Source organism: Lipotes vexillifer, unplaced genomic scaffold (genome assembly GCF_000442215.2).
Source record: "Lipotes vexillifer unplaced genomic scaffold, Lipotes_vexillifer_v1.1 scaffold1139, whole genome shotgun sequence".
Classification (NCBI taxonomy): Eukaryota; Metazoa; Chordata; class Mammalia; order Artiodactyla; family Lipotidae; genus Lipotes; species Lipotes vexillifer.
In genome coordinates this window covers 901,948-911,324 of record NW_006798273.1, presented here as the reverse complement: position 1 = coordinate 911,324, position 9,377 = coordinate 901,948, and the positions used below count along the sequence as shown (strand labels likewise).

Genomic DNA, 9,377 nt, shown 5'->3' with positions numbered 1-9,377 from the left:
CCAGCCTGAAGTGGGAATGACGGTCCCCCCATGCTTTCTTGGTTATGCCACCATCATCCTCACTGTAAGTGTATTCTAAAATCCCATTAAGTGTATTCTCCATTGAACTCAGCTGAGTGAAGCTGACAGCCGGCCCTGCAGTGCCCCCTTGAGCGACTCTAGGGAGGCTGATCGCCTGCGGCGTGAGCGCCCCTCAGCAGCGAGCCTGTGGCCACAGCCCCCCCGCAGGGCCTTGGGAGGCAAAGCGGCGGACACTGCGCGCGGTGACGAGAAGTGTCACCCGGCCCCAGGGTTGGACTCCTGCTGCGCGCTCGCTGCGCGGCGGGGATTTGGGTGGGCGGGGCTGGGCGGGGCGGGGCGGAGCCTGGACCGCGGGAGCGCGTTGTCCGGCTCGCGACCTCGGAGCGGCGCGCGGCACCGTGGGGTCTCGGGGCCCGCCGCTCACAGACTGTCGGACCCTTGGATAAACATGGTGTGCTCCCCTGGAGAGGGGAGCGGGGCCACGTCCGCAGGCGGACCCGGCGAGGAGCCCGGAGCCCCCACCGTGCGGGGGAGAAGGCGGGGACGGTCAGGCCGCGCGGGCTCTTTAAGACCGTGTTCGTGCTAACGCCGACCGTGAGTAACCTGGTCCCAGGTCCCGGGAGAAACGAGTTGGCTTGGTCTAAATAGGCGGATGAGAGTTCAGATCTCTAGGCGTGGAATTGGGGGAAGTTATGAATGGGGGTGGGGGGTGGGGAGGCACATGGCTTTGAGCCAAAGCCCCCAGGCGGTACGCGGGCCTCTCACTGTCGTGGCCTCTCCCGTCGTGGAGCACAGGCTCCGGACGCGCAGGCTCAGCGGCCGTGGCTCACGGGCCCAGCCGCTCCGCGGCATGTGGGATCCTCCCAGACCGGGGCACGAAGCCGCGTCCCCTGCATCGGCAGGCGGACTCTCAACCACTGCGCCACCAGGGAAGCCCCGTTGTAAATTTTAACGGGGCTCCTGGAGAGGGCGGTGAGACTAAGCAAGGACGAGTTCCAGAGGGAGGAGCGTCCCCCACCTGGCTTCAGCGCCCTCGCTGCTGGTCCGTCATGATCTCGGTAAGCCCAGGAGATTGTGAACAGGTGGGGTGAGTGCAGGAAGCGTCAGGCCTTTGTGGTGGATGGGTAGGCAGAGGAACCCACTCCTGCGCGCTCTCAGGAGGCCTTGGGCATCCGGTTCTTCACGAAGTTTCCTGGGCCAAGAGGTGGAGCTGTGCCTGCCTTTGGGCCCACCAATGGGGTATTCGGCAGCCCCGGTAGGACCTCAGAGAGCACAGCAGCAGGAGTGGAGAAGTGGCTGGTGGCACTGTGCCTCCTTGGCCACCCCCCCCCCCCGGGGGGTTGGCCCACTGGGCATGGGAGTGGAGGAGCTGCTGAGTGGTCTGATGACACAGGCTGAGCTGAATGAGGATTGTGAAGTCACAGAGGAAGTAGGATGCTACAGCACCCCACTTGGCTGGGGCTGACAGCCTGGCAAGGAGAAAGGTGTTGCCCAGGCAGACCAGTGCTTTCTGCCCATGGAAGGGAGCCTCTGGGATAAGCAGGGCACACCTGGTGCCCATGGTGGACTGATGAGTTGGGTGAAGCCACCCTGGAACAGGGTCCCCCTCCCCATCCTAGGAATGAAGAGAGTCCCATGTCCACATTCTGGAAGCCTAAATACCACCCACACCATGTGGAAGGAAAGCAGTAGAGAGGCTGGGGGGCACATCCTGCTGCCCCCCCTTTTTCCCCAAATCCTCCCAGGCAGGCCGCCCTTGCTCTGTCCAACCCCAGCTCTGTGAGCTTTCTGTTCCTCCTGAGTAGCTGACTTCCAGGATTTGGGGTTCCAGCGCTATGGGGAATACACGCTGGAGAGCAGATGAGTCCCGAAGATCACCACTGACTCCCACCCTCCTACTTCTCTAGATGCAGAGCCCTCCAATGGCTGTGATAAGCCTTCTGTTCTTGGCAGTGATGTACGTTGTGCACCACCCTTTGATGGTCAGTGACCGGATGGACCTGGACACACTAGCCAGAAGTCGGCAGCTGGAGAAGCGGATGAGCGAGGAGATGCGCCAGTTAGAACTAGAGTTTGAAGAGAGGAAGCGAGCAGCTGAGGAGCTGCAGAAGGCAGAGAACTTCTGGAGAGGAGACACATCCAGTGACCAGTTAGTGCTGGGGAAGAAAGATGGGGGGTGGCCGTTCCAGGCGGATGGCCAGGAGGGGCTGCTGGGCTGGATGCTGGGAAACCTGTGGAACGCTGGCCTCTTTTGCTTTTTTCTCATCTTTGAGCTCCTGCGACAGAACATGCAGCACGAGCCGGCCTTTGATTCCAGCAGCGATGATGAGACGGAGGAGGTCCGTGTCGTGCCTGTCACCTCCTACAGCTGGTTTACCGACTTCCCCCCGAGGGAGGTCCTGGAATCCTTTCACAAACACCACATCCAGAACGCCACCCGGGACTTGCCCTGCACCTGCGAGTTCGTGGAGAGCTTTGTGGACGACCTCATCAAGGCCTGTCAGGTGCTCAGCCGCCAGGAGGCTCACCCACAGTTGGAGGACTGCCTGGGCATCGGGGCTGCCTTCGAGAAATGGGGAACCCTCCATGAGACCCAGAAATTTGACATCCTGGTACCCATTGTTCCTCCCCAGGGCACTATGTTTGTGCTGGAGATGAGGGATCTGGCCCTAGGCCGCCGCTGTGGCTGCGTGCGGGTCGAGTCAGAATGCGTGTGCAAGCGCGAGAAGCTTCTGGGGGATGTGTTGTGCCTGGTGCACCACCACAGGGACCACTCAGTCCTCTTGGGCAAGTGTAACAGCTCCATCAAGTTGGCTCTCTGCACCGGCTCCTACCTGGATGTGTGTAAGACCGTGCAGTGGTTCCGGAACATGGTGGGCAATGCCTGGGCCCTCGTGGCCCACAAGTATGACTTCAAGCTCAGCCTGCCGCCGTCCACCACCTCCTGCAAGCTCAGGCTGGACTACCGCTCAGGCCGCTTTCTCTCAATCCGCCTGGTCCTGGGTGTGCAACAGGAAGACACCTTGGTCTACCTGGTGAGTCAGGCCCCTGACCAGGAACAGCTCACCAGCGTGGACTGGCCCGAGTCCTTTGCAGCCTGTGAGCACTTGTTCCTAAAGCTGGTCGGGCGTTTTGCTCCCGAGAACACCTGTCACCTCAAGTGCCTCCAGATCATTTTGAGTCTCCGGGACCTTCAGAGTTTACCCCAGGGAGCATCCCACCCCATCCTCACCTCTTACCACTTCAAAACAGCCCTCATGCACCTGTTGCTGCAGTTGCCCCTAACAGACTGGCAGCATGACATGCTCTCCCAGCGGCTCCAGGACATCCTCTGGTTCTTGGGCCAAGGCCTCCAGAGAAGGTCTCTGCATCATTTTCTCATTGGTAACACCTTCCTGCCCCTGACCATCCCGATCCCTAAGACATTTCGTAATGCTGAGCCCGTCAATCTCTTCCAACACCTGGTGCTAAACCCCATGGCACATTCACAGGCAGTGGAAGAGTTCCACAACCTTCTGACCCAGGTGAAAGCTCTGCCCTGTGCCTCGCTGGCTGGGGCACATTAATGTACAGGCCATTAAAAAGGGGGAGAAGGTATTTCTGATTCTCAGGCTGCAAAAGAGTTTATTTTTCAGACACATCAGCAGTATATATGTGATTTTCACCTTGCCAGTGGGGACTATGATAGATTAAGACACTTAGGAGTACGTGAAGTGGTCATGAGGAGGGGTCCAGTCTGCAGGGCCTAATCAAGGCTGGGTCTTTGAAGTTTTCTTCTCCTGACTTAACTTTCATCATGACCCAAAGAGGGCCCAGAGTAACAGATGTTATGGGGGGGATCTTGCTGCTAGAGAGTTGAGATCCAGAAGAGGCCTGTGAAGTTGGGTTTTGTAGCAACACTGGAAGTCAGAGAACCAGAGAATCCTTCCATTCCAGCTTATTTCTTCTTTTGTGAATGACTCCGAGCACATCCCTTGTAAACTGGTCTCCTTACTGAACTCAGCCCAACTCATATCCAAGCTGATAGCACTCCATTTTCTCCCAAATACTGTGATGGTAGCTTCTCGTATTTTAGGATCGAATTTTTCAGACCTCCACTATTTGAAGATATAACCAAGATGTTTATTTGCCATTTTCTTAATTTAGCCCTATTTTCGTATGATAAGTGCAATATAATATAGCTGTTTTATGCATCTGAAAAGAACTCCAATACTACCCAAATAACTTGACTCACAGACAAATATTAAGTCAACAATGGCCTGTCCCATAGTTGAAATAATGTATTTACTAAAATTAATTACATTGTCAACATCTGATGACCTCCTCAGTACCTGGAAACATTATAAAACCCTTAAGGAGGACAGTCTTTTGGGGGGCTCTGAGATGAACAATTACAGTTTCTGAGGGGAGCCACTTATTTGTTAAATGGAAAGAAGTTTTAGCTACCACGTGTAGCTGTGCTTTTTCTCAGTCTGGTAATGCCTTTGTATTCTCTTTTCAAAGAAGACAAAGGGATTATTTGAACTGCATTTGTGGGTTTGCAAAGCGGGGTCATCACAATCCAGGCCCACTGCCAGGGCTGGACAGGAAGGGACTGTTAATCATTTCAGCTCTAACAAAGTCATAATTCTGGAGATATGATTGGTATATTTCCCCCTCTTTCAAAACCCTGGGCATCCTGGGGAGGAGTGTTAAAAAATGTGACTCTAGTTGTGGGTGTGGTTGTTTTGGAAATACCAGTGCTGTTCCTACCCAGCACTGCCAGGAAGATCTTTCGGGGGGGGGGGGGAGAACCTTGCCCCACATTTGATGTGACCTCATTGGGGGTTTAGGTGCTGGCCTTGTAGGCTTTGGTTATAGAATCCACACCCTCCCCGCAGCAAAAATCAATTACAAGTGTCCCAGAAGCTGATGCCAGCCAATATTTGGGGCTCCCACTGCTGCACGAGAGCTGCTGTGTTCTCGCGTTGTCTGCTGATATCTGCCAGGTACAGCTTTCAAGTGCAGATGCAATGATGGTTGGTTCTATGCTGGTGGGATTTTGGTGTTTTAAAAACATCCACATGTTTTTTGGGATTTCCCTGGTGGTGCAGTGGTTGAGAATCTGTCTGCCAATGCAGGGGACACGGGTTCGAGCCCTGGTCCGGGAAGATCCCACATGCCACGGAGCAACTAAGCCCGTGTGCCACAACTACTGAGCCTGCACTCTAGAGCCCACGAGCCACAACTACTGAGCCTGCATGCCACAACTACTGAAGCCCGCGCGCCTACAGCCTGTGCTCTGCAACAAGAGAAGCCACTGCAGTGAGAAGCCCGCGCACCGCAACAAAGAGTAGCCCCCCTCACCGCAACTAGACAAAGCCCACGTGCAGCAACAAAGACCCAACGCAGCCAAAAATTAATTAATTAATTAAAAAATACATATGCTTTTCGTTTAGAAAATAATTTGCTGGTATTTTACTTCCAAATCAATAAAGATTATTTTCTGTATCAGTCGGAATCTGCAATAACAGCAGATCAGCATTCTCACATGCCTGTTCCCAAGAAGTTCACGTTACCCTGATCGCTTCATCCAGTACATCCTGGTGTTTCTCAATGTACTTTGAACCAGTCTGCCCTGTGGTTTCCCAGTGGCATGGCCGGTAACCAGGAAAGAGTAATTCAGAATCTTAAGGAACACCTAAGTTATTCATTTTCATGGTGTCCAAACCAAAATATCAGCCAAATTAAAAGGTCTTAATGTCTACAAATGACATATATAAACTCCAGAGGGCATAGGCCCATCAGGTAGAAAGAAGGTGGTATGATCTAGGACTGGGTGGTTTCTAGTCTAGAACAAGACAAGGAAGAAAATGTAAAGTTATGAGTGGGCGGAAGAATACAAAGGGAACAGTCAGCAAAGCTTGGGTGGGGCAGAGAGTATAGAAAAAACAAGTATTAATGGGAAGAACAGAGCTGTTGTGCGCTGGGAATACTCTTACAATGAAAGGGGAAGCTTCCAGATACTCAGGAAGCTCAATTTTATTCTAAACAATACCTGGCTGGCACCCAGGATGTAACAGCGATTATACTAATGGGAATACTTAGCATTCATTGAGCATTGCCAATGGTCCAGGCACTGTTCTGAACATCTGGTAACTCATTTAATCTTCACACTATAACCCCACGAAGTGGGTGCTTTAACCCCTCCATTTTGCCTACGAGGAAACAGCCTCAGAAGTATACATAGCTCATAAGTGTCAGAGCCTGGAAGAAAGTACCCATCCTAGCAATCTTCCAGCACGATCTTGGGAATAAGATGTAGGGGTTACAGTGTTTTGAAAAGCAAAAAGCATTATATTAATTTTAAGATAAACTATATTAACATAAAGGGTGGTATGTTATTGTTTGGGAATTCTGGAAGATAGAAATTGTTGGTTCGTAGTCCAGTCCTTAGGAGGTCAGGAATTTTATATCACATACAAAAATTAAAGGCATTTGCTCAGAGGCCAAAACAAATGCAAAGCCATTTCAACTACATGCCCTGTTGAACCCCAGTGACTTGGTGGTTTATATCATGAACTACATTGATATAAGCCAGCTGCAGGCTGGAAGGTCAGGGCAAAGTTCAGCCAAAAGACTGTTCAGGTAGCCAGCTGATAACACTATTATTCCTCACCTAAACTAAGGCTGTTTGGCATCCATTTTGGGGAATTAGAATCTGGGTGAGGAGTGAAAAATAGGGAAGGGGGATGGCTCCAGCACTTTTCTGGCAGATGAGGGGTGGAGGAGGGGCCCCACTACTTTTGTAGACAGAAGAGTTGAGCTTTGCAGGCCACTGATACCAGTGTTGAACAGATCTCTTGGCACCCACCTAGTAGTCCTAATCCCCCCAGACAAAGAAGACATTCAGAACGGGAGGTGAAAGACCTGCCTGCACCAGGCGGGCCTGGCCTACAGAAATGCAGGGGGTGCAGTTGGCACTGCACATGGAGTCCCAGGCACTCAGCTCAGAAGGCTCCACTACAACCACCGGACAGCTTCACACCTCAGCCAATGGCTGATGGGTCTCCTAGGAGCCTTCCTCTGCTAAGAGTTCCAAGCCAGTTCAAAGCCCAGTGCGGTGGTGGGGTGGGGGGGGTGGGGAGGTATTATCATCACTGCTTTATAAATAGGGAAGAAAATGGGGCCCACAGAGGTTAAGACGCCCAAGCCAGGATTAAGCTTTTCTTCCAACTTTGCTCATTCAATACATATTTAAGCACTTGCTGTATCCGGGGCTAGCATCAGGCCCTGGGAAAACAATGGTGAGCAAAGACATGCTTTGTCCTCATGGGGCTGACAGTCTATGGAGGAGACAGATATGAAATAGTCACCCCAGCAGATGTAAAAGGTGACCTATAGGGAAAAGAATCTAAAAAAAGTGCCTATATGTATAACTGATTCACTTTGCTGTACACCTGAAACTCACACAGCATTGTAAATCAACTATACTCCAGTGAAAATTAACAAAAAAAAACAAGGGTGACAAGTTCCACTAAAGCCTCCAGGAACGACACTTGAGCCTATCAGGGAAGGCCTCCCTGAGGAAGTGATATGAGCTGAAATCTGACAGGAGTTAACTGGGTGAAGATGAGGATGGAGAGGATCCTAAGTAGAAGACGTGGCACATGCAGAGGCCCCGTGGTGAGAGCTGGCACCGTGAGGGCTAGTCTGAAAGGAGGCCCAGTGACTGGAGGGCAAGGAGAAAATGGAGGCAAGGTGCAAAGTGAGGCCGGAAAAGCTGTGGGGACCAGGCCCAGGAGGGCCTTGTAGATCATTTTAGAAGCTCCCTGAGCAATGGCACCTTTGAAGCATTTTGGACTTTGGGAGGAAGCGACAGGTCGGTTTTGTACTTAGCAACCACCACCCTGGGCCCAAGGAGAAGCGGGTCAGAGCAGGTTTGGGGCTGCTGCAGACCAGCGAGAAGGAAATACGGATGAAAAGAGATGCGGGATAGGAGAGATTTTTAGGAAGTAAAAAGACCCCAGCAATGGATTGTGTGTGAAGAGTGAGAAAGAGGGAGGCGTCCAGGATGACCCCTGGGTGCTGATTTGGGTTCCTGGGTAAACTTTTCTTTCTTCTATCTCACACTGCCTTAACTAAAGATTTGAAGGTGGTCACTGGGAGAACAACTTCGTGCAAAAAATAAATAGGCTTAAAACGTCGTTTTCAATAAGGTGGTACTTCTTTGGTTGCCAAAACGACTGAGGGGCACCGTTGGCATTTAGCGAGAAAATCGTGTCAGGGACGCTGAGCAGGAGTCCCACAGGCCAAGCGTTGTTTCACCCTGATGCCAATAGCACCCTGGAGAAGAAGCACTGTATAAAATGCCATACGTGTGTTAAGACATTATAGGATGTTCGAGGGATATTTGGGGGAACAGCCGTGGCCTTTTCTCCTGTAATACAGTTCTTGGGATGAGATGAAGCAGAATGAACAGATGGGTGGCACATTACACTTGTCTCACTTCCGACCTTAACCTTATTTTTTTTGAAAGGGAGGAAGATATCCAGGAATCTTTTCGCAGGAATCAATAAAAACGATGGTCTTCATTAAAAAAAAAAATGTACACACAACATTTTGCATCTGTTCTTCCCCTGCCTGGAACACTCCTCATTCCGGTGTCGGCTACCTCTCACCTCCGTCCCACACCCCATCATCACTTTCTACCTCCTAGTGTTTTGCTGCCCTTATAGCACAGGTCGCGATGGGAAAATCAACCTTTGTTTCCTCGGTCACCTGCCTCCTCCATTAGTATGTAAATTCCCTGAAAGTAGAGCCCTTGCCTGCTCTGCTCCACGCTGGGTGGGTCCTAGCGCCCAGTCCCGCGTCTAGCGCTCGAAAGGAGGGAGTTTTCATACTATTTCCGGGGAGGTGGCGGGGTGGGTGGGGTCCATGGATCCATTACAGTCCACCCCCCCAGGACCCGAGCTCGGAGCGCTCAATTCCTCATGTCTCACTTCCACGCGGCGCGTCACGACCCTTTTTCGGCGGAGGAAGGACCAAGGCGGTCTGCGCAGGCGCGCCTCTGGCCCCGCCCACGGTGGCGTCATCACGGCCGTTATTACGCTCAGGCGTCTCGGCGGGCGATTTAAAACCAACTCTGGAGACGCGGAGGACAAGATGGGACCTCCCTGGCTCGGTGAGGCTGAGTGGGTGGGAGGCGTGGCGGGAAGGGCCCGGTGCTAAGAGGTGCTCCGGGTGGCGGGGCTGGCGGGCTGGCCTGAGCCGGGAGAGCGGCTATTCTCGGCCTTGTCGTTGGCCTTGTTCTCCGCCGGCTGAAGTGGAGGCAGGCGGGCTGGGGGAAGAGGAGGGCCAGTGCAGGGGGGGCGGGC

At 52.6% G+C, this 9,377-nt stretch overlaps 1 protein-coding gene across 2 annotated transcripts; it reads left to right on the top strand.

Moving 5' to 3' along the window:
* Positions 1-981: 981 nt before the first annotated feature.
* Positions 982-3,628, top strand: ITPRIPL1 (ITPRIP like 1). 2 transcript variants are annotated; one of them, XM_007470188.1, is made up of 2 exons: positions 982-1,079; positions 1,929-3,628. In XM_007470188.1, exons 1-2 carry the CDS (start codon positions 1,071-1,073, stop codon positions 3,585-3,587), a joined length of 1,668 nt encoding a protein of 555 aa, XP_007470250.1. In that variant the 5' UTR covers positions 982-1,070; the 3' UTR covers positions 3,588-3,628. The 2 variants fall into 2 exon arrangements, with proteins under 2 accessions (XP_007470250.1, XP_007470249.1); XM_007470187.1 differs by lacking the exon at positions 982-1,079 and adding an exon at positions 1,507-1,600.
* Positions 3,629-9,377: the final 5,749 nt, after the last annotated feature.

Excerpts from the sequence above, each read along its gene's own strand:
- ITPRIPL1 (XM_007470187.1), top strand. The coding sequence starts at position 1,538 with ATGGAAGGGAGCCTCTGGGATAAGCAGGGCACACCTGGTGCCCATGGT. Across the intron at positions 1,601-1,928 it reads ATGGTGGACTGATGAGTTGG|ATGCAGAGCCCTCCAATGGC; the intron begins GTGAAGCCACCC and ends CTACTTCTCTAG.